This window comes from Diprion similis, chromosome 14 (assembly GCF_021155765.1).
Source record: "Diprion similis isolate iyDipSimi1 chromosome 14, iyDipSimi1.1, whole genome shotgun sequence".
Classification (NCBI taxonomy): Eukaryota; Metazoa; Arthropoda; class Insecta; order Hymenoptera; family Diprionidae; genus Diprion; species Diprion similis.
The window spans coordinates 13,798,596-13,823,941 of NC_060118.1; the positions used below are offsets into that span (position 1 = coordinate 13,798,596).

At 42.7% G+C, this 25,346-nt stretch overlaps 2 protein-coding genes across 2 annotated transcripts in view; one reads left to right on the forward strand and one right to left on the reverse strand.

Moving 5' to 3' along the window:
- LOC124415069 (protein madd-4) overlaps positions 1-19,766 on the forward strand; it is an 85,531-nt gene extending 65,765 nt beyond the window's left edge. Inside the window, exons 5-25 of the mRNA XM_046896344.1 lie at positions 4,644-4,973; positions 8,871-9,012; positions 9,535-9,664; positions 11,104-11,206; positions 11,392-11,490; positions 12,797-12,944; positions 13,122-13,212; positions 14,045-14,439; positions 14,996-15,125; positions 15,210-15,420; positions 15,513-15,823; positions 15,926-16,053; positions 16,113-16,277; positions 16,340-16,521; positions 16,766-16,855; positions 17,547-18,543; positions 18,634-18,716; positions 18,795-19,008; positions 19,088-19,260; positions 19,369-19,522; positions 19,634-19,766. Of these exons, the coding sequence (XP_046752300.1) occupies positions 4,644-4,973; positions 8,871-9,012; positions 9,535-9,664; positions 11,104-11,206; positions 11,392-11,490; positions 12,797-12,944; positions 13,122-13,212; positions 14,045-14,439; positions 14,996-15,125; positions 15,210-15,420; positions 15,513-15,823; positions 15,926-16,053; positions 16,113-16,277; positions 16,340-16,521; positions 16,766-16,855; positions 17,547-18,543; positions 18,634-18,716; positions 18,795-19,008; positions 19,088-19,260; positions 19,369-19,522; positions 19,634-19,743 (4,386 nt within the window). The 3' untranslated portion in view covers positions 19,744-19,766. The remainder of the gene's footprint in view (positions 1-4,643; positions 4,974-8,870; positions 9,013-9,534; positions 9,665-11,103; positions 11,207-11,391; positions 11,491-12,796; positions 12,945-13,121; positions 13,213-14,044; positions 14,440-14,995; positions 15,126-15,209; positions 15,421-15,512; positions 15,824-15,925; positions 16,054-16,112; positions 16,278-16,339; positions 16,522-16,765; positions 16,856-17,546; positions 18,544-18,633; positions 18,717-18,794; positions 19,009-19,087; positions 19,261-19,368; positions 19,523-19,633) is intronic.
- Positions 19,767-23,055: 3,289 nt separating this feature from the next.
- On the reverse strand, positions 23,056-24,483 carry LOC124415073 (hydroxylysine kinase). Its single transcript, XM_046896350.1, has one exon. The coding sequence runs from the start codon at positions 24,130-24,132 to the stop codon at positions 23,056-23,058; it is 1,077 nt and encodes a 358-aa protein (XP_046752306.1). The 5' UTR covers positions 24,133-24,483.
- Between the last annotated feature and the right edge of the window lie 863 nt (positions 24,484-25,346).

Here is a 25,346-nt window from a genome sequence, read left to right on the forward strand (position 1 = left end):
ATTAATTGTCCAAAGTTAGTCAACTACGAGAAAGCCCTGAATTACGGTCTTGCCCACCTGTCGGTAGCGACAATAATTTACCTTCTCGCCTATAAATTCCGGGCTGAAAATCCAGCAGGATTGCCGATTTATGGGCCCGCGTTTTGCCACCCGCCCCCGCATATCGAGCCAAGGTTAAGCGACGTACACCTCTTCTGGATCAGCTCCCTTCTGCAACCTTAATTATGAGGCGCCTAGCATGCACGGTGGCTATAGCCCTGTAGGGTGGATTACAAGTTATATGCGCCTACACACCTCATACCTCGTACCTAAACCCACTTTTACGCAGCAGTTTTGAACTCGTAGGTCGTAAGTCGGGAACCAATTACCTACATCGCGGTGCGGAGGCTAGAGGTGCCGGATAATTTGCATAAAGCAATTGGACAACTTCTTAGCTCTCGCGGCATACCGCACGTCTATTTTGCAGTACCGCGTTCTTGTTTCTCGTCTTCGCAACGCGATGCGAGTACATATACAGAACCGATCATCCGCAGGGGGCTGTAAAAACCATGGCCGACGAAATGCGAGGACTGCCAACCGGCTCCGGACTTGTCTTCGATCAATGATAAACGGTTTAACGCTACACCTGCAGATCCAATCGTCTCTGCGCTCTCTGATAAAAGCTCTTAATTGGCTGGTGAACTTTTTGTCCATGTCCCAGTTTCTAGTTAATTATTGCAGGAAACGGGGACCTGGGCAATTAGGATTGCGATAGAAAAGTAGAATCTACTAACTTGATATAGAAATCAATTTAAAGTTGAAAAAACAATTTTCTCAATTCTCGAGTTGAAAATTTTAGAAACTATCGTTTGATTCGTTTTATTTAATTAATAGAAAAGGGAAAATTTTTCCCTTCCTTCCCCTTTTTTAAATGGAGAATTTTTTTTTGTCCAATTTCAAATTGATTTCAGCACCCTTTCCTACGAAGCTCAAAATCTGAAATAATTCAGACACTTGTTTTTTCGTCATTATCTGCCAATTCCAGGGTGACCATCTCGTGACGAATGCAATTTTGATAAAATTTTCTTCAAGGTTCCCATTCCTATCGCTATGCAAGGACGAAAGGTTGAGTCGTAGAGCTGCGATGACGGCCCATAGACGAGATGATAATCAAATTTTTGTTTGCTGACGTTTCCGGGTCTAGAAACTTTGATTCGTTCGCTCGTCAGACGCAGAGGGCAATTAACTGGGAAACGTTTCTCGTTACAAGTTCCGGGATTGTTGAATATCCTCCATGCAGAAGAGGGTCCAGCGTAGAAATGCCCTTTGCAAAATTTCGGGAACACTGATCGGATTTGCGATCCTTCGTTGCCTCTGATATCCTGCGGGTTAACGCGCGAGAGGGACGCGTTTGCCACCAAACGAAGGGTGAGAGAAGCGAAAAGGAGAGAAGAAACGAGACGAGACGAGGGGAGGAAGGGAAGGGAGGAGAGGGAGGAGAGGGGCGGGGAGAGTTTCTCGCCAGCGGTGGCAGCGAGTGTGCAAACTTTTCTAATCACCCAGGACGAAACCCGCTTGTTGTTAAACATTTGCCACCGCGTTAATTCGCTAATTAGGTAATAAGTTTGTTCTAATTTGTTTACTCGATTATACAATTCTGAAGCAGCTCCACCGACACGACGGTTACCTTGCGATATACCGCAGCCGGAAAGACGACCCCGTCCACCCCCGCATATCCTGCACCCGTCAGCTTGTTCGCCGACTACAATTAACAGAATTTTCTTCAACTTGCCTGCATTGTGAATAACTTGTGAATACGAGGAATATTTGTTTCTTTTACTTTTTCATTTAGTATGAAATTCAATTTATGCAGGTACATAGAGAGACGTAAGAAAAGAATGTTAATGAACAAGCTTTCATTCAGCGAAAGATTTTAAAATACAAAAAGCTGCTCGATCAAAATCCCAGACATTGGCAGCGGACGAGTAAAGGAAGCAAGGAAGAATTTATTATGAGGGAATATTCCGGAGAGCAGGATTCATCAAAGAGCCTGCGTTCTTCGATGGAAATTTATGCTCGTCCCTCCCTCGTTTTGACTCGAATTTAATTGAGCCGAAACCTCGTCAGCCCTCAGATACGCGGACAATTAAACTCCTGAGAGATTTTCAAATATCAGTTCCAAACAACGCGGAAATTCTACGCGAGTTATTACATAACAACGACACTGCGTATCGAATTCCAATTAAGTCAACCTACCACAACACCGTACTGTTACATATTGAATCAAATGTTTTACACGTTATATTATCAAATACATATATCTTGACCCAAAAAAAAAATAATAATAATATTCAGTCTTAATTACACAGACTTTATTTATACCCGTTCACGTAACTCGAGTGGAAAAAAAATGCAGAGTATAGAAAAAAATTTAATAATTATAATAATAATATTTTGGCGATATTCTGCAGAAAAAAAATCAAAATCAATTCGAAAATCCGTGCACCGGTTAGTGTTGAAATTGGGATCCATGCTGAGGCATAATAATTACTGTACGTGAATACCGTGATAATTGATTATCATCTCGTCGTAATATTGAGAGACATAAATGCGTCCATCAGACAGAACTGTTTGGTATAAACCCAAGGTATCTGTCTAATCTGAAACGGAACGGATTAATTTTCCAAGAGAATTCCTCGCGCTAAGCTAGGTAGCCGAAGAAAATTAGCCAAATTTCCCCCGCAAACAGCTGTTCTATTTGAGGTCAGGATCCCTCGCGGTTTCGACCGCCACCCTCAACGCTCCAGATACACTTTCTACCCTTAGCTGCCCACCGGTTTGCGGCGATCCACCACCTTCGCCCCGACTCCTGCAGCCGTCGGCAGCCCCTGGCTAAGAGGTGAGAGGTTGGAGGTCCACTAGATCAAACTTACTTGACTTTGGTATTCCATTGATGAAACATGGTAGTGATTGAATGGAAATTCTAAAACTGGGAAATGCACAACGTACGTTGCATTTATTTATGGGAAATTGCCGTCGCAATCAGAGACGGTGCAGGTCACGGTAAGCGGCAATGAGGAGAGAGAGGAGAGAGGAGAGAGAGAGCCATAAGTTCTCCAACATGGCAGCTGGTTTCTCTCGACGTCGAGTCACATCACTTGAAGAACACAAGTATATATACATATATATATACATAACGCCGGTAGTCACGAGTTCCGTTGTGATAACACGCCCCCCATTCCGGCGGGAGAAGCAGAGATAAAAGAAAATAAAAAAAATTGAATGCCCGTAAAATAACACGCCGCTCTTACGGCAAGGTGCTCATTCTCTCCCTCTCTCTCGCTATCCTCTTCTTTCCTCTCACGGAAATGGGAGAGACCCGAACTCGATTCGCAGCTAGCAACCCTCAACGATAACCACCAACCACCAACCACCACGGCCAACTACCACCGATACAAACGTTACGTGGTTTGTCATACCGAGAAGGGGGTCAGGGGTGGAGCATACTAAATGACGTTTGCTCTCGAGGTGTTGTTCTGTACCCTCTATGTATCGTTTTACCCTCGATTCGGTATAATCGTTTATTTCTATACGATCTGCTTCCGACAAGCTGGTTCAATCGCATCTTTTTTTGTTAGCCTGGTGGAGGTTGTTTAGTTTACCTTGTCTCCTTCATCGATGATAAGGTCGAATATTTTAAAACCGGTGTGGACTACATTCTCGGAACGAAACACTGGGCGTCCATGATGGTAAAGCAAAAACTTTAGTAGCAGGACTTGTGCAGATAGCGAGTGTGCTTATATATTATATATGCATAATTTCTTGCACACAGTCGAAGAAAACGTGAGTCAACTGTGTAACGATCGTACTTCACACGTTGCACTTACGATGCAATTTGCAGTGCATACTGCATTCAACCTGGGATACGTAAGTTGTGGTCGTTATTGCGTCGAGAATTGCAACTCTCATTATGCAGCTGCAGGACTGAATGTAGTAAACTTTAACGTTTCGTCGAATAATTTTTTCTCTGTTTGAAATAAACAACTTATTGTTACTCGAATAAGAAACCAAAGACAAAAAACAAAAAACAAACAAGGAAAGAAAGAGTTACCTGTGCACGCCGGATTACCGTATAGATAAAATACGGCAACTATGAGCGATCCTACTGCTGATCCCTCCGGCGTTTTGAAAGTCTCTTTTTCTTCTTTTCTACTTCGCGGAACTCTCACCTTCGGTTAGGAAAAGTAAAAGCTTTGGTAAGCAATAAACGTCAGCGAAGATTCTTGCCTAAGTCTTGTTTGCGGGATACTGGTTATATACGTTTTTTCAGGATATACCTACACGCGTACATATCCGGATCTCGCATGTATATTTACACGTCCAAAAGTATAGGTATATGACGCGATACAACAAAAATCATCCGAGCGAGTCTAAGACGCAATATGAGGTAGAAATATCTGCTGTTAGAATATACAATACCTGTGTAAAAAAAAAGTTACCTGTTTCATAAGATTTTTCGTAGTAAAGAGGAGAGTAGAAGCCCAGGAATGTGGAAAACAATTTGCATTCTCAGTCGTAACGATGATTCGATAGAAATGTTCGCCTAGACGTTGGTATCGTTTCTCCACAGGCGGAGAGAAATTCAAATTGATTATTTTCGACAGTTGTGTCAGAAGCAGGACGAAGGAGGAAGCGACTTTCGCGCGGAGCAGTGTTCAGCCTTTGACGAGGTGCCGTACAGTGGAAGCCTTCTCAAATGGACACCTTATCACGACCCGAGCCGGCCCTGTTCGTTGATTTGCCGGGGCGAACAGAGGCGGGATGAAGACCCGGGGGACATGATCATCAGCGATAAACTTCTCCAACGAGACGACAATGTCCTCCAGGAATCGGAATCGGACGATTTCGTCGTCGTTCAGCTCGCGGAAAAGGTGGTGGACGGTACCAGATGCCGAACGGGTACCAACGACGTCTGCATCAACGGGGAGTGCATGGTGAGTCTGGTGGTATTTTCGCAGCTGATTTTAAGGTGGATCCTTCAGTTTTCGCATAAAAAAAAAACACACGCGAAATCCACGTGATAGAATATTCAGCGTAGTCGACTTGCTGCACGCAATTCTGCAAGTTGACAAAAGTGATCCGTGATCAATTTTACTGCATCGCCCTGACATCGCACTCTCCCAAATTAGCAATCCCGCGAATGTTTCATGTGCAGACTCTACGGAGCTGCATTAGGGAAAATACCGCATAGCAGGTAGGTGAGCTTTTTTCAGTAGTCTGCGTGAGTGAAACTCCTCCGCACAACGAATGCTGCCGAGTGTTGCGGCAGGTAGGTATCCTCTCTGTACGTCGAGGTCTGTCCATCTTTCGCGGTGGCTGCGGTACCGCGACACGAACACGGATACGTCCGTAAAGCTGCGGTCAGAAGGCGAAGGCCTGTCAGTGGTAGAACCTGACGCAAGTCACGGGGGATGAAACCAATTAAGCAGCTGCTATGAGCAGGCAGAGGACGAGAGATGGTCTTTCGGAGTTGAAACGAATCGCGATTCGAGTTAATCCACCTTTTGATCTAAGGGTGTATCATGCATATATTTATATTCATATATATATATTGTTACAAAGGATGCAGGGCGCAAATTCGCAAAACCGAATTCCACCACCTTCGTATACCCAAACCGGCACCTCGACGCGGAAAGGTGGATTAATAAAATACACACCCAGCCGCGAATAAGGGAGAGAACAAAAGCAACCCCTGACAATGGAAGATAATTCTGACATATAATATCTGTACATAACTTATGGGCTTGACTAATTAATAACTCAATTACCTAGAGTCTTACGGACGAAGGGTATATTTTTATTCTACTACTTAGTGCAGATGTGTCAAGCCCGCTTGTAACTATTTAATTGCCTCCTGATAGTTAGAATGAGATATTTAATCCTTGAGAGCCGTGCACGCGTAGGTATCTGCGTCCTTGCGAACCTTCTCCTTCCATCTCTCTCTTTCATTTCTTCATCTCCCTTTGGATTCTCGTGTACCTCAGCTATTCTACATCGACAACATCAGGCCACCAACGTAAAGTCTCAAGAGAGCGATAAAAGCTTTTGTCCGAAAAAGCTCTCAGGCGCCTTATTAGCTGCACGGCGAGGCGTAGCATTCAACTGCCTTGTCAAGGGTACGACAGATGTATACCTGTATCTATATCTCTGTAGGTATATTACATGTACGTAGATAGGTGTACATAGTAAACGTTTCGACGTTCTGTCCGACTGCCAACCGCCCATCCTTGGTCGGCAAATTCACCCTCATCTCCTGAAGATCAACTAAACTCATTTGGCTAATTGCACCATATAACGGTTGCATGCTACATTAAACGGAATTTTATACCCATGTCCACGTCGTTCTGTATATTACCCCAGGAGGTAATAAGTTTTTTAAACCAAATCCGAAGAGAAAAAACTGTCTTAAGTTCAAGTTAAGCGTTTTGAAAGTAAAAAAAACTATCGAGAATGGAAACGAATGATTTCCCGATGAAAAAATAAGAGTGATTAGCCTGGAAGGACGTATTGACAGCTTATAGAAAGTTGCGAGCTGAGTGCGACGGAAGACGGATGAACGGATGTTGAAACTTTGGCAGTTCAATGAAAGGTAGAAGTCTCCGAGCTTGCATTATTAACACCGAGGAAGGCTAACCGAACCGAATCAAGGAAACGCCACGTCCATAGACGACCAAATTTCTCTCTATGATATAACTAGGCGTGGGTATACGTGGGTATGTGATGTAGGTACGTGTGTAACCGCGTGGCTAGAGGAGCAGGGTACGAAGTAACCAAGGCGAGGGAAACCGAAGGCGCAGTCATTAATTTCATTTCGATACAAAAGAAACAATACCTACTCACAGGCACCAGTCAGCCTTTCATTCCTCCCTTCACCCACTTACCGCGATCCTCGAGGTTGCTTTTCTTCGGGATAGGTCTATATTTGCTTGCGGCAGAGCACCTCGGAGTGCTCGCAAGTACCTAGTCAATTTATCGAATAATATTGTATAACCCAGTCAGCTGGTGGAGAATAATAATCAAATTACATCGAGGTTTCGTTGAATACCACTACGGTTAAAATCGGCGTTCGATGTATCCAAGTGTTATTTGAAGTTAGAAATTCGTCACAAGACGTTAAAGAATTCCACCGCATACGTGTACAGCAACTGGAAGTGCAGCTAGATGCACCAGTCGAAATTCACGAGGTTTATCGGAGCTATTTCGAGCGGTTGAGAGAAATTCGTTAAAACTACGAGCTAATTAATTAATGAATTAATCAGTAGATTGCTTACCGGCCTATTTCGTCCCGGAAGTAAGCGCGTAATATACGTGCGAGATCGTGCTGGAGGAAGTGAGCCGGGGTGGAAAGGTCGAGGTTTGATGGGAACGGTGAAAGGTAAGCAGGTAAAATATTCAAAGGTATCCCGGATCGCGATCCGGTGACGTTTGGTAAGCCGTGAAAAACCGTGTGTGCGCGAGGAAGTGGAAAGGGTGAAAAAAGGAAGAGGAAGAAGTGGGGGGAAAAAAATTCATGAGACAACCAAATGCACTTAATACCCAGCTAGAGCCTTTGTTCTCTCTCATATCCCGCCCTCCTCCCGTTTGCGAGAGAGAGATTCTCTCTTCCCCATGCTCTCGGATAAGGGATGAATAATGTACTCCCTTACCCTTCAGACAAGTCCCACCTCTTCCTCATGCAACCTGAATGACAAATCAGGTCGGCCCGCCGCCGCGTCAAAGCAGAGACTCCACTCTTTATCGAAAGGTCGAGAGCACGATCGCTGCGGAGTATTAAGAGGAAGAATAAAAGGGAAGTGCGAATAAGAACGAGAGAAAAGTTTACGAAAAAATTTGGAGAAGTGGGTAAGAAAGAATAATAAGAAACAAAGAGAAGAATATGAACAAATCCGAGGCTATCCTTCCGGATTGTTATTCTTTTCTTTTTCTTTTGTATATACATATATTTCGTTGCACGAGATCGGAGAATCTAATACTGGTAGCTGTATAAATATTTAAATATAGGATGAATATATTTTATACGGGAGAAGAAGAGGACAGAATCGAGGAAAAGGATGAAAGAAAGGTACAGTTGGTAGGCTGTTTAAAGTTTAAAATATCGGCCGGAGACTTTTTTGCGTGTCTTTATGTACGTATTATTATCCGCTCTCACGTATCATCGGTATATTTTTTAAACGCGTGTCCCTTTGGAATTGATAAATAAGTAAAGTTTTCGCATATACTATAGATCCTCGGATCAGAAAAGGGGCATCTGGAGCCTCCTTTTTTTCTTTCTATTTTTTGTCCGCCCTTCTCTGCAATCCCTCCTACAGATCTGCCAGCTCCTTATACTTTGGGTCTCCCTGAAAGCTCCACGTTCCGCCTGCTTTTAACCCCAACGACCAGGTGGGCCGCGTTCCTTGGGTCATACGTGACGCGATCCAATTTTCTCGTGATATCCACCTAATATAAGCGCGCATACCCGCCAATACACACATGCACGCGGCGTATGCGAGCTGGAACGTACCTACATACGCAGCTGAGACACACGGTTCCAAGCTTCTTCAAGAACGTTATTTATTCCCCGGTTATTTATCTTCTCTGTCTCATAAACGTACAAGGAGTTTGAAATAAGATTGACCATTTTCGTACAATACGAAGAGATGAGGAGACTGCCTTACAACGATGAGCTCGTGCTAGATATATATATATATATATATATATATATATTATATAATATGTATAATGGAGGAAATGAAATGGTATATGGATGGGAAATCGAGTATCCGTTCAAGGAACGATTGACGAGCGTCGAAAGCCGGGTCTTAACCTCAAGCTTTTATCTGTCCCTACAGAAGGTGGGTTGCGACCTCCGGATCGGAAGCAACAAGAAGACGGACGCCTGCGGGGTTTGCGGCGGGGATGGTTCGACGTGCGGGCCGATTTACTACTGGGCTTTGGTGCCGATAACAGTCTGCTCGAAGCCCTGCGGCGGAGGTAAGTGCATTCGATATTACAGTACAAGTTCGGAATTAATTTTACGATGATACACTTGACAACTGCAAGGGTTGTTACTTACCGGATGAAGAGTTGAAAGGAAGGAATTAAATAATGATTACAAGAAAAATTATGTATAACTATCACGTTACTTTTCACCTAATGGATTTGCTAAAGCTCAAGGTGACAGCAGCGGCAGCCGGTGCTCGCGAACCTGAGATTCTAATTGCTGGTCGGGCTCGTATATTTCACCGATATAGTTTGCCTGGCATCTATACGGAACCAGAGGAGGAGAAATTCCCCCTTGGCGAATTTTCACCGCCGTTCGATCCATCATTCCTTACCTCGTTTATCGATATTCGGCACACGTTTTACGAATTAATATTCTTTATGCTCGAGATTATAACTGTGGAAAAGTTATTCCGTATACCCAAGGCATAGAGGATTATTGTTTGAGACTGAGCTTGGATTCTTGAATCGGAAAATAAATAATGAAACGAAAAATCCTGATATTGCACACAGGTTTCAAAATGGCGATGGCCGTCTGCAAGACTAGAAGCACCGACGAAGAGGTGATGGATTCTCATTGTGACGCAAACGAAAAACCGGACAAATCCCTCGTCGCCTGCAACGATCAACCATGTACTACAGAGTAAGTACAAAAAATGACGAATCTTGAGTAATTTAAAATTCTCAATATCATGCTACAAAGTTTACAATATTCTTAGGCGCGAACTCCTTTTCGATATTACGATAAATGTACCGGCTATCGACAGTTCAGACCCAATTATTGGCCCTTTTATTCCTCGATGACTAAAATCAATTGCTATAGAGGGTCAAAGGCAACAAATTTTTTTTCTTTCTAATTTTAGAACTAAAGACCAAACAGATAAATACAACCAAAAAGGGTCAATAACTGTTACACTTACCTAATTATTATATCACTTTCTGTGACTTAGAGTCCGACTAAACTGACTTTAATAGACAAAACTGTTATGAAGGCATATATACCAAACCCAGTCGCGCCTACCTTGTTGAAAGTTATGGATTGGCGAGACGAGGGTAGCAGCAGCTTTAAGCTGTAGCGATACCCATTAAGCTTGAATAGAAAAAGCTCGCGACTAGACGGCTGAGCCACAGCCACCAACGAGTAAGAAGAGAAAAAGCCTTGCGAGTGAAAAGTGAAACAAAACTATAGTGCAATTCATGTAATACACTGCGCACACCTGCAGCGTTGTCAACGAGAATGAGTGCAGGGTCTCCCTCACGCGTAAGACTTTCAAATTTTCACCCTTTGATCTGTTCGTGGTCGCGGAGGAGGGAAATGGAGGGGAAGGTAGGGGGAGGGGGGCTGAAAAGCCGGTGGCAGTTTTGAAATGCAATTTCGTTAATGCCACGGACGTCATGTGGTAGCCAAAGGGTTATAAAATTATTTGCCGCACCGTTGACCCCCGACCTTTTATACGTATACTACGAGTATTTACAGATTTTACGCTATTCCATTAATTTGACTTGCACGCGTTTGAAGTTGAGAGGGGAAAAAACCGAAAAAAGAAAGAAAAACATTTCTCGACACTTTTTGTACATCGGTAAGCGCAATCGCCGAAAAAATTTTCAGTTCGGAGCTGAAATCATCAGGCATGTCGAACGTTGCGGCAATTTTTCATATCACATAACAGAACAAGAAGGGAAAAAGAATTTTGATCCCGTTTGTACTCTGACCTTTTTTTTTCTTTCTCACACCAAGTATAATTCATCATTTCAATATACTTTGCATTTAAAGACAACCTACCGACCTACAGTGATTAAAGATAATTGTTTTGTACGCGCGGTTAGTTTAAGACAAGCAAACCGAACAGTGAAGTAAAAGACGATAATGAATGAGTTGTATAAAAGAGGAAAAAAGAAAAAAAAAAACAAAGAAAAGAAAATAGAAAAAGCATGAAGAACCGAAATGAAGAACTGCACAAACGATAAAATAATAATTCGTATAGAATTTCCATCTCGCGCTAACCTCGCTCCGTTCTACCTTAACACCGGCATACGTACCCTGCACCTTCCCATAATCACCCTCTACTATTTCACTCAAAGGTGGACAACGGGACAATGGACCGAGTGCAGCGCAAGCTGCGGCGGCGGAACAAGAACAAGACCCGTATTCTGTTCGGAGGAGAGCAATGAAACAAGCACCAAAGTAAGTACAAAGTTCAAAGAAGCTCCTTTTCGCCCGTTTGTCGTGTCGCTATGTAGCGCCATCACTTTTAATTATTTGCCTTTTTTAATCGTGCACTCGCGACTCTCCGAGCGCAGAACCGCAGAGGCATGAATCCATTTTGTAATGAACGAGAAGTAAAGGGTTGCGGATATGATTTGTCACAGCTTCCCGAACACATGTGCATCGGTTCGCACAGGCCAAGGCATCAAGAGACCTGCAACACGATATCCTGCCCCATGTGGGAAACCAACGAGTGGTCAGAGGTGAGAATAATTCGACTTTCAATCAAATGAAGGAACAGAGTTCCGAAAATTTCAAGGATCGTTAATTTCTTTTCCTACGTAATTAAGTACTACCTGAAATGGTTTTTTCTTTCGTGAACTTCAACGGACCATAGAGAGATGCTCGGTTGCTGATTAGCGCATGCACAAGCCACGCGAAGTCCACGGATAGAATTTCGTACCATGAAGGTTATTAATCACCCGATGAAGAGCGCGAGTTCAGGTCGTTTTCATTCCGCTATCGAAAGTAACAGCATCTCGAATAAAGAGAGAGGGAGAGGGAACTGCTTTCAGCAAGTATCCCGATGGACAATGCAACCCCCATAATTCTGTATAATAAACTAGAGAATGGACAGCTGCTGCGTATAGTCGGCTATGATATATTATAGGAAGGTAAACACAGAGATAACGTGATAAAACCCGAAGAACAGAAGCCCGCAGAGGCTGGTGCCTGCATCTGTGCACAACAGTGATTACACAGACTTTCATATCCGTAGCGCGAAATCCGCATAGCCTCCAATGATTAACGAGGCGTCTGTCTTGATTGATATACAATGCATTCCGCCGATGAATGAGTGAATACATACATACATACGTACCTTGTTAGGTAGGGAGGGTGGGTTAGTGGGTGGTTGGGTGGTTGGGTGCAGGAGAGGCTGATTTCAGGAGTGTTTTCAAATGGGGGGGGGGGGGGGGGGCAGGCAGAGCCTCGGTCTAAGAGGGTAAGCGGGAATACCCGTTGTTGAAGCGTGGGCGGTAATGATTCGATCGTAATATACCTTACGGGGGCGAGGAGAACGATCGAATGAACCTCACGCGGAGTGAGGAGAGGGACGGTAGGGAAACGCGAGTGTATAAGACGAGAAAGACAGGAATTGATAGATTCCTCGCTTTTGTGGGCCGAGCCAAGCTGAAAGCACTTGAGGCTGCTGAGATTGAAGATTCGAGAGAGCCGTTCCTGGTCCCTCACCCTCACCCTCCCTATTTCCACTCCCCTTACATCCTCTCGTTCTCCTTCTCTTTCTCTTTCCCGATCTCGATCTTGGTGCCGCTAACGCCACCGTCGAAAGACCAACGGACCGGAAATTCTTTCATCGAGGAACGGATTCCTGATTCCGTTCCCGTGGTTTAAGCGCGGAGGTATGCGCGCGAGATACTCTTCATCTTTTTCGAATCCCCGATATCGCTGAATCTTGCATGGATTCCGGCTCGACACTTTTATATCTCACCACCGCCAACTCGTTTCAGCAATGTTAGAATACGTTATTTGAATTATCCTTTTACGCAGTGTTCGGCTTCCTGCGGTTCCGGAGTCCGGACGCGTTTTGTCAGCTGCAAGGACGGCAAAGGACGCGTGTCCAAGGACTGTGACATCTTGGAAAAGCCGCACGAGGAACAGGAGTGTAGATCTGTTGTATGTCCGACTCCAAGTATAGGTAAAGCTCTCATTTTCAACATTACACAGTGAAAAATACTAACCGAATTAAAGTAACGAATAACTTTCATATTTATTCTGTTCTCCCGTTCTGTATGAAATTTTTTTCTATTGCTTCCATAAAGTCACCGGTATTCGTTACTTTATTCAATTGTCAAAGAATCACCCTTCGTTTCAGAAGACGAGTTTATGCGACCTCTCAGGGAACCCTATCCGCCACCGCCTGTACCAGCGAAGTTAATCGGCCAACCGATTCCCTCCGAATCTACGTGAGTATATTCGTTGAAAAATCAGTTTGTCGATGTAATTACTGTAGTGAAAAATTTTAGTAGAAATATTTCTTTTGATTTATAATTATTATAATTTATAGTTAGCGGTAGTGCAGTCAGAGATTTCTGTTTGATCCGTTCTGCCTGGATACACCATCTACTTTGCATGTGACTGGTTACACTCTAGGTATACCGTATACCGATTTGATTTCCATACTCTTTGTTTACAGCTTCTTATCGCAAAGTTTATTTCTTTTACGGATACTAGATATTTTTTTTTAACGAAAGAAGAATAAAGTATACGAATGATACCTCGCCTAAACTATTCCGTACGAAATAAATAATTAAAAGCGCATACGTATATTAAAGTTGGTGGTCTATCTGCAGTATGACTACTTCACTCTGCAAATGTCGTAAGTATTGCAAGAAATTGCGAAACGAACCCGAGGACTTGACAAACATTGAAAAATGTGATGGTTCGATTTGCACGAGGTCGCGACGGTTCGAGTGGGAAGTAAATAAAGTAACGATATCATATCGCGATGCAGCACGAGACTCGTCGTCTGTAACCAGAGTTAATTAATGAAATGGTTGGTGGAGCCTGGCCCGCAGAGCTCCACCCACAGTAATACACTATATCCCAATGAACGCGTGTCAACGGTATCAATTTATCAACATGCAGACTTCATTCTATCAGCATATATACGTGGTGTTCTGTGTACCGACATTCAAAGGCGCAATGAGGTACAGACTCATACCATCAGGCCGAATCTCATGAAGTCTCTGATAGACTGGTCGAGAGGAAAAAAAAAAGTAATTTTCATTTTCACAGATTCATTGCAGAGGAATGGTCGCCGTGTTCGGTGACCTGCGGCGAGGGCATCCGACGTCGAGAAGTGCACTGCAAGATATTCCTCGAGTTCAGCAGAACGATAGCGAAGTTACCGGACAGGCAATGCTCGGGACCGAAGCCCGCCGACATAGAAAAGTGCGTCCGCGAACCCTGCGGGATTCTGGGTAATAGTCTTTCTCACAGAATGCAGGACACCGTCAGGGATAGCGGCTACGCCGACTCCAGCCTCACCGACACCTACAGATCCTCTTCGGGAGGATCAGGGGGCAGCAGCTACGAGAGCAGCGTTAGAGTCGCAGCTGGCAGCGCGACACACACAAGCTACTCTTGGAAAGAAAACGGATACACTCACTGCAGCGCCTCGTGTCTCGGCGGTGAGTTGATTGATATGTGATGCAGTTAGAGCAAACGAGAAGATGAAGAAAAACAAAAAACACAACATGAATTAAGTGGGGGATGCAGCTTGGACGGTCTAAAATCATATCTAGTTTTAGGATTTTTTTTCGTTCTAATGGAAACGGAAACACTTAAAGCAATTTGAGTTAGAGGGTTTTATTATTTATAGTTTCAAGAACGTTTTAGAATTTTTTCATTAAAATTAATAACAAAATAGCCGCATGACGCATATAAGTAACGAACTACTCTGAACTCGAGGCCTTTTGTGGTGGCGCATCTACTGACTTCACTGTCCAACTTGTAAGAGGTAGAAGAATTTTTTGAGTTGAAAATACCTTTTCGATTTCGAACTCATAGCCCAAATGTTAAATTCTAAAACGTTCTTGAAATTAAAAATAACAGATCTCTCAAACTCAAATTGCTCTAAGTATTTTAATTTTCTTTAAAGTAAAACAAAAAAAAACTCCCAAAAATAGATACGATCTTAAACCGTCCAAGCTGTAGCCCCCCTTAATGTCGCCACGGATTTTACAGGCGTTCAAGAGCTGATCATAAATTGCGTCAGAGACTCGGATGCTCGAGTGGTGACACCGTATCTCTGCACCCCGGAAACAAAACCTGAGTCACGAATCAGGACCTGCAACGATCATCCCTGTCCACCAAGGTATGCGGGAACTCGATTGCGAGTAAGAATTAATGCAGACGATTATAACGAGTGTTCGAATCGCGTGGTGATTATCAATTTCAGATGGAACTTCAGCGACTTCGCACCGTGCATGAGTCCCTGCGGGCTGGGAATTCAGACGCGTGACGTGACGTGCATACACGAGGTTGCCAGGGGAGGTGCAAACACGGTCCACGTACCCAACAACATGTGCCCACAGCCTCCGCCGCCGGATAGACAGTATTGCAACATATTGGATTGCCCTGTGAAATGGAGCGTCGGAGAGTGGGGGAAGGTGAGGGGGATTTTTTCTTAACTAACAAATGTAACTCCTGTATCTCAAGAATCGAATTGTTAGTATTTACGAGTGATGCGACGGCGTTTCAGTGCTCCAAGACTTGCGGGGGTGGTGTGAAGAAGAGATACGTAGCCTGCGAACAAGTGATGGCGCAGGGTCATCAGCAGCCACGACCAGAATCCGCTTGCGTAACGCAGAAGCCCGCCGAGCAAAGGCCTTGCAATACTCGGGCCTGTCACGATCTGGACTCGAATGCGCAGCCTGTTATTTTGAGCAAGAATACGACGTTCAGTCAGTCGGATCCGAGCGAAAAGGTCGATCTCAGAATCGGTGGTACAGCGATTGTATTTCACGGCACTTCGATCGTCAAGATCCGATGCCCAGTAAAGAAATTTGACAAGTGAGCTGCAACTCCGCAAAACTATTCGCCGATAAATTCCGTTGTCAATTTTGAAGTGGAATCATGGCTACAATCGTTATACGTATACATTTGTTTCTACAGGGCTCACATTATCTGGACGAAGGACAGAATGGAGTTAAGGAAGTCAAAGAAGTACAAGATCAGCAAAAAGGGCGCACTGAGAATCGTCGACGTGAGCTACTCGGACAACGGTGTCTACGCTTGTATAGGTGAGTAAAAGATCCCGAATCTCAAGTAAATTGAAACTTATCTCGCGTTTACCTTTCAGCGGGACAATCGCAGGCGGAGGTTCATCTTCTGGTGAAAGTGAGACCCGGGGAGTACATGAGCAGCGAGGAGATCCTCCGGCATGGAAAAACGGTCCATCATCAGGACGCTAGTTTGGACTCGGCTCCTTCGCTGTCCGGTGAAGTGCTTCACACGGATTACGCAGGTACGATATTTCGCCGTTTTCCCATTTTGAGTTGGTTTTGAACCGAGATTTTCCACCCCCAGCACCAGCCTACGGCAGTCCGTTCTCCTTTAACGGAGAAGACTTCAGTCACGAAGCTCATCCCGAGGGAATAGTCACTCCTAAGCCGACGCGAAAACCTCGAAAAAAGAAACAGAAACCGAGCCCACTTCCGCCGGACGCGACGATGATTCACGGCGAATATACCGTGACTTCGCCTCATCAGGTAAGAAAGTCACGACGTGCTCCGAACCTACTTTTGATGGACAATTTACAACAAACGACGACCGCCTATTCTCTCAGTTTCTTTCGTCTAACTATATGTGTCTAACTACTCTCTTCTATGACGATCCCTCTCTCGTTGTCGACTAAACTCTTTTAACCCAAACGCTGATCGCTATCTTTCTCCTTGTACTTTTCTCCTAACAAACTAACGTCTTCTGGTGATGGGCTTTTGGCGGTATAATCAGCCGGGATATCAGGAGTCGGTCGAATCGACAGCGACTTCGGGAACTTCGAGCCTTTTGCCCCACTTGAACGGATTGATATCGAGGCTAAAGGTGAGTGTCTCAATTAGCGTTTTCCGTACACCACTCAAAACGAACCCGCAGACCTATACGGTATGACGCGACTGTAATGCCTTTTTCTTATTTGCATTTCATTTTATGCTTGCGCTTCCCAAGTTGACGGATCTTTCGCATTCTGTATCTTTTCTTTTATTTTTCAGTTATCAAGTCTCGCAACTTCCTGCTGCTTCTTTCTCTACACTGTCCGCACTTTTGCTAGTGACTTATAATCTAACTATAAATAAATAAATAAATAAATAGATAAATATTACGGATATCAGGCAGCCAATCTAAAATTCAGCAATTATCCTCTATGATATCAGGAGCGAAAAATTGAAAGGGCGCTAATCATATTTTCTAACATTTCATAGCTTTCACTGTCACAAGGGTGTATGGAAAAAATGAATGAAAGCTGATTTATCTTAAGAATCAGAAAAACAGTTATGCCCTTTTGATTCTTAACCCTTGATATATATTTTTTTTTCTTCTCTTACTGCACAGTGTGACTGTAGCCATTGACTAGTTTCTATTCTGTAGTATGTCTGTATTGTGTAATAATTTATTAATAAATTTCTGTTATACTTTATTTGTCTGTAAGTGTTACGTTAGAGTTAAACAAAACTCGAGCATATAGATATTGTCAGGCAGTATCTATCAATTCTATCATACTAATGTCGTTCGCCAGGCCTATTGGCCGTTTCAGGGTAACGCGATAGGAAGCCGGGGTCACAGGATGGCACCACATTATGTTGAGGATCTGAGGAGCGACGATATCCCGACAACTCGAACACTGAGGGACCGGAAAGCTGGGCGGAACTTCGCGGATGAAATCGACAGCGACTTTGGTATTTTACAAGGAAACACGGGGATACCGGATGAGAATTTCGGGCCAGACGAGGAGCGGATAATCATCGACGACGACCCCTACGACCTGGACGAAGCGATATTCGCTCTTCAAAACGGCGACGGGTCTATAAGCACGCCAAAGATGATAACTCACAGAAGAAAGCCGGCCCCGACATTATCGGCGATAGATTTGATTGAGGAATCCCTAAGGAACGCGAAGAGGCACGAGGCCCAAAGTGCAAAAGAAGTTCGATTGCAGGAAAGGGATAATATAAAATCGATTGATCTCGCTGAGGAATTAATGTCAGCGGTTAAACGGAGCCGGGAAGAAAATTCGAGCAAGTCCTTTGCAAAAGAAGAATTTCTCGATAGGGAAAACCGGGATGATCGTGCTAAAAATAACTTTGGAGAACCTTTAACCGATGAGGGGGAGAAGCGGATGAACGACGAAGCTTCTTCGGTGACTCGATCAGCGAACGTGAATGAAATGAACACGGTGATAACGATCGAACCTCAAGTGACGGAGAATCAGACGTCCGAGGAGATGCAATACCTTGGCAAGGTGGAGCCCGAGGAGGCAGAGGTCGAAGGAAGTACTCCGGGTGACGGTCAGCTGGACCCGAATTACGGAAATTCCGGGTCGCCGGAAGAATCGAGCGAAAGTTCGACGAACCTCGAGTCGAACGAAGAAGCGTCGAGCCCTAGTCCCGGAAACGAGGAGGCCGGAAATCCCCACGGCACGATAAGTACTTGGGAAATTTTCACCTCGACCGCGTTCGAGAACGGAAACAGCGATTACGAGTCGACTTTACAACCTGTCGTCATTTTGGGAAAGAGTAAGCCTCGATACGATAACTTCACTGCTACGCGGCTACTTGATCGGCAGTGTAAAAAGTCTCGATGACAATCGATATTTTTTATTGCAGGCATCGTGGAGGAGCTCAAGTTTGAATGGGTCACAACGGAATGGTCCGAGTGTTCGCAGACTTGTGGTGGCGGCGGATTCCAGGTGATCAATAATATTCCATTACCGCGGTAAAATGATTGAAACCGATTCTTAAACCGATGTTAAATGTATTGTCTTCAGATGAGAGGCGCTCAGTGCACCGTGAGACCCCTAAAAACCGCGGCGAACGCCACTCAGGTTGCCCCGAAAACAGCCGTCGGTGCTACGTTGTGCGAAGACGCGGGACTTCCGGTTCCAGAAAAGGTTCGAGCCTGTGGAGGAGGAAGGTGCCCGCAGTGGCATACCGGGGAATGGACCCCCTGCGAGACGTCGCGGTGCTTCACTTGGCAAACAGGTTAGCGAATCCCTCGAGTCCTAGACAAAGTTACTCCTCCCTCTCCTCGATTTCCTCGACTTTTATTATCGTCTTACAGCAATGCAAAGGAGGGAAGTTACGTGCCGCATTATTGAGGAAGGGGACAACGCCACGACGAATGCGACTGTCCTCGATGCCAGCAAATGCGATGAGAGTGTCAGACCACCCCAAAGACTCGAGTGCTACAACGATGCTTGCAAAGGTGTATGGAGGGTTGGCGAATGGTCGGAAGTGAGTGGATAGTCGGTTTGAAAATATGGGTACTTAAGGACGTGTCGATGCTTATCGGTCATTGACGAATACAGAGTACAAAAAAGATTTTACCAAACGTTATTTCAGTGCACAGCTTCCTGCGAGGAGGATGGAGTCAAGTACAGAATCTTACAGTGCGTCTGGTTTGGGACGAAAAAGGCGGCGGGTAATGCCTGCAGGGACGTTCCACGACCGTCTGTGATGAAGACCTGCAAAGGACTCCCATGCCTCCAAACACCAGGTAAAAGTCACAGCAGATCTCTGCTTTAACGACTTGAAGCTGGCCGCGCCATTTATAGTTTGTATGAATATTGTGCGGCTAATTTACCGGGAGATCATTTCAATGTTTCAGAGTACTGTAAGGATCTTTCGCAGTTCTGCGGTAGGGTAAAAGTAATGAATATGTGCCGAGTGCCTCTTTACCAGAAGCAGTGTTGCCAATCCTGTCGTCCGCAGTCCTAAGACAGCGTGACAATGTCGAATCAGTACATGACGATGAGAATAAGAAGAAAGGTTAGACAACAAGAGGAAGAAGAGCTGGATTCACGAAAGGATAGAGAAAATATTTCAGCTCGATATATGGAAGGAAAGAAGATTAGGAAAAATAGTAAAATGGAAAAATTTCGATGTAAGATTGAATCGTGATTGAATACCTCGTAGGTATAAAATTGGTTGAAAATTGACTAAAGTTTGCAACGTGACGGTTGCGGTGTTGTATTGTTTAAAAGTACGTTAAATATTATACAAATAAACAAGATATAATATACTATATACATAATTTAAGAATTATAGTATTGAGATGACCGACTTGTTACGTGAATAATAATCTTTACCAATTTCTTCGGAATTTCATATTTTCAGCAGTTCTCTACGACGATAAATTATAACTGCGTCGCAACTAGATACATGTATACAATATATTTTGCGTATTTAAGCGAGCGAATTAGGAAAAGCAAAAAAACCGTTCTTGTTTTATTTATTTGTTTGTTTGTTTTTTTCAAGAAAATTATTCAAACGAACTGAAATGTAAGAAGGTAGAATACTAAAAGAATTGACAACATCTTATTAAATTTGCAATTACACTAATTAAAAGCTGTAAAGTGCAGAAGACTAATTATAAGTAATTCCGTGTTATTTGGTGCGTTCCCTAATGTAGGTTAAATTCTACAGTACTACGCGAAAAGTTAAAAACAAAAAAAAGCAAAAAAAAAAAAAAACGAGCATCTCTGGCATTTTTCCAACTTTGAAATTTAGATATATACGTTGCAGTCATCGTTTCATCACGAGATCGAAAAAAGGAATTATTACTCTACACGAAGTTGATAAGATTATTGTCATTAAAGTATTTCAATGTTGGTGCTTGACTCGCACATAAAATGGCTTTAACGTAAAAGTATTCAAAGTTAAGTAATAAAATAAATAATAATAACAGTAATAATAATAATAATAATAATAATAATATATTTGAATATATACGATTGAAACTAATTGCGATTTGTATTATTTTTATGATGATTTCGCCGCATGATTCCAATTCAGTGCATCATAATTTATATTTCTATAAATTTACCAACCTGCACAGCGCAGTTTGTATATATTCGCAAACAACCGCGCGAACTTTAAAACATAACTGCAAAGATCGTTCTTCAAGACTGAAAAATATTTCCATAGATCGGGTTTATAATTTCGTCACGTAAATACACCTATATAAATAAATATATTACGACATTCCATACCCAAGGGGCATTACCAGGATAATTTAATTTTCGTTAAACGATTGCTGCTTTCGATTTCTTTCCCTCAAATTGTTGTATAATTTCACATCATATACGATCATATAATCTTATATTTATTGTATTATTATTAACGGTTTTTTCCTCGAACTGTGCGCGCTGAGCTGACAAAGCTAACTAAATATTAAAACATTATAGGAACAAAATAGTATTATATATATATTAAAGAGAGAGAGAGAGAGAGAGAGAGAGAGAGAATAGAATAAAAATAATAAATGAATTAATGAATGCCGATAATGATGTATTATAGATATACATGACTATGATAGGAATACAAAATAATATACGCTATATATTGGTCGAATGTGCAGCCAATCGTTTGTAAGCAATAAATATATAAAGTTATATATTATAAACACCATGTAATATATAATGTACTTATTTTGTTAAGAACCTCCGGCAAAAATTTATTTACAAAAATTTTACCGCAAGTCCATAAGTAGCAATTTGCAACAGACGGAGCGCAAACTTTTTGCAAATAAATTTCTGCGACCAACGAATTTGCCTCTATATACTATATAATACCTATGAACGAAGAGAAGTAAAGAAGAAAATAAATAAATGGTTTGCCAAATGAGCCGACTGTAAGAAACACTATAGTATTTAAATTATAATTAATAATAAGTATTGATTAAGAAATGCAGCTGTGCATAATAATATTATATACCTATACGAGGTTGACGTGAATCTGGCGAAACGGGAAAGAAAAATGAAAAAAAAAAACGAAAAAAAAAAAAAACAACAACAACACCGTAGACGTGAATTCATACCCCAGTGTAATATAATTATCATATGATTATTCAGACGAACGATTATACATATATATAATATACATGCAAGTAGTGTAGAGTATTATTGAAAAAAATTTTTGCAATTACTGGAAAATGATGTTGAACAATATTTATTTTAATTTTGGTTTCAATTTTGACCATCATTTTTATTCCATTATTCACGCGATTGTCACGTGTGAGAAAAAAAATAAAATAAAAAGAAATTTAAACGAAAAAAGACGCACGCTGAATTTTACAGTAACCGAATGTCAAAATAATTATTCACTTGTAAACAATTTTGTGAACTATGTGAGTTATACACGATATATTTTAAGGTTTTATTTCGTTGTGTAGGTTTAAGTTTTTGTACATATATAACACGTCGATCCTAGTTATGTAAAATGATAATTATTATGTACATTAAGTGTACGGAGAGTGTTATGATTCAACATTATATCTATGTAAATATGTAACTGCCTATTATATATAATACATTAAATGACGAATATAATTCAAAAGTATGTATATGATATATGTGCATACTGCATCCTGCATTTTTAACTAGCGAAATCAATCTGGCATAATTAATTAATTTAATCGGGGAATGAATAACGCTGGAAAACACGAGTGTTATTGAGTCTAGGTTCTAAGTATCAAATTTTGATCCCTCCCACGTACTTATTGAAAGAAAAAATAAATTTGTTTGATAAAGTTTGCTTTTGTAAAAATCGTAACAACATTTCAGATTTTACAATAGAATTACCTATTTTCTCTCGAACATAATTTATTGTTAATGAAATTTAAGAACCGTTAGTTCCACATTCAAATCACTTTTATTAAAAAATAATATTCTTTCGGTTTTTTATTTATCTGAATAACTGAAATCATAGATTATCTTCAATTTTTAAATAGCATTCTCCTGGCTGTAAAATTCGTTTTTTTCTAAAAATACTAATTTTCATCTGTTAATATTCCAGGTATACAAAATCTCTGTAGACTTGTGCTAGCGAATTATTTAAATCGTTATTCTTTCTCCCTACAGTACAGAAGTAAACTATACGGGAGGGGGGAAGGGGGAGGGAGGTATATTTTTCCATCGTTCTGAAGGATGAAAAATTAAAAAAAAATAATCGACTCAATTCAGGTACAAACGTGATTTTTTTTTTCTTCTTCTTTATCGAGCGGTGTAACACAGCAACGCCCCGATCGTTTCATTCCCAAAGTTGCATAAGCGCATCGTTACTCAATTCCCAAAGCTCCTCCAAAAGCGACCATCCGCTCTTTTGAGTATACAGAAGATACTCGTTCCCCGGATCGTTTAAATGCGAATAAGCGCCAAGCACGAGGCTCTGGCAGAGCCGACCGCACACGCATGTTTTCAAAACGTTCATTTCAACTTCCGGTATTCTCCTAACAGCGCGATACCCTCTCAGGACGTGTTTCCCTCTGGAAATATCTTTCGCCTGAAGCAGCATGTAGCAAAGCGCGATCGCGATCTCGAATATCAAACAAGACTTTTGGGAATCCCCGAAGTCGAGAATGGCCAGCACTCTTTTCCCTTCGTCGTCGACGAGGATGTTCTGCTCGTTAAGGTCGCCGTGAATTATGCCTTTCTCCAGCCTCTCCATCCCCCCCATAACTTCCTCCACGAACTTGACGATCACCTCGTTCACCAGGCGTCTTCGCCGGGCATCATCGACCGCGTGGACGAAGTCCCTCAGCCTGGGTACAGAGCTCAGCATCCAGAGGGTGCGGTGCTGGTCGTAAGCCGGGTGATGAAACCTTTTCAGAGCCTCGTCGAGCTCCGCAGCGAATCGCCCGACATCCGTTAGCAACTCGTCCGACGGATCGGCGTGCCGATGGAGAAGATCTCCGGGTATGTAAGTCAGGAGTCTGACGACGTGTTTCTCCGCTCCGTCGCCGACGATCTCCAGGGAGTAGAAGCGGTTTTTTAAATTCTTCACGGGCTTTGGAGCTCTTATTCCGTTAGCCTCGAGGAAGTCTAGCATCGCGGTTTGTCCCTCGACGAATTCGGTCTTCCTCGAGTCGAGAGAGTTTGTGATTTTGAGAACGTAGCCGTCCCTCTCGACGCCGGTTATCCCAGGATTTTGAAACTCCTCCTCGCAAAGGACGCGAAAATTCATGTCGTCGTAGGCGTTCAGCTCGGAGACAAGCTTCGCCTTCAATCCGTACAAACGGTGGACCAGATCTGCGGCGGTTTTCGAATCAGCTTTGGGTCTGATCAATTGACCGGGTTGCAGGATTTCCTCACCGGTAGGATCGGACATTATGCAAATTCGATTTAACCCTCAACTCCGCGCGCGTTTTATGCTTGGAAAACCGCAACGACGAACCCGACCGATCGAAATTTGTGACGCGACTAGTGCCTGCGACTGGCCGTAGGCGGAAGGCTCGTTTAATATTCAATTGCGCCAATCATATATGATCTATGAAGCCCAGTCTTGGCCCTCGATTACTAACCATCTCCGAAATGTATAATACACAAGGATGAGGAGATTATTACGCGCTACTAAGATTCGATGTTGCACGTATAGTATAGAGCTTGACTGAACGACGTGCTATTTCGAATACAGCACTGCATTCGTTATCAAGATGATAAGATTGTCGGAGGCGACAGTCAACAGTCTATATCTGATGCAGGCTATAGACGAATGAAAACTGTCGCAAAGGCAAGATAAGTTTCAGAGAGCACGAAAGATGAAACGGAACTGACTTCAGAAAATTGCTGAAACTTAACTTTCTCATTCCGTTATCACAGACTGCCGCAAATACTAGAAAATGACTTTGCCTAGATAATAATAACAAATACATATACATTGATCCAGCGCCCCCGAGTAAACTCGGAGTATTTTCGTCCGATCGATATGCGTGTGACTGCAAGCATACAGCGAGTGAGTAGTTACGTAGCGGGCTGGATGATGGTATAAATGTAAAATATACGAGATCTTGATGCCCTTTGGGAATCATTCAGAATGTCAGTCAGGACGGAAGGTGAAGTTTGAGAACGCGGTCAAGGAATTAGACGCGTACATATTTAGGGAGGAGAGAAAATTCGGTGTAATAATCGCCCGCGACGAGCCAGACTTTCACCATCGGTCGAAATGTCAACCTAAGATCTTGAAATTGTTGGTAGATTTGAAGTCAGCCTTGCAGAGAGATAAATCCGAAATGATAGAAGGTATAACATTTGTGTTAAGCAGGTACTAAACTACTGGTAGAAATATTTTTTTTGAAGACGGTGTAGCTATTGATAATTGGGTGAATTCCTGTTAACGCATCGGTATCATATATGTTGTCCGTATTATACCTTCACGTCGCAGCTTACGAGAACCTCAAAAAGTCCAATAGAACAATGAAGAGAGTAATGAAAGGATTAAAAGAGGAAATGACGCATCGCCGAAACGATATTCACGAGGAGTTTACCAATTTTGAAAATCTAAATACCGACCGTCTTCTCAGCATAAATCCAATGTCTTTCACA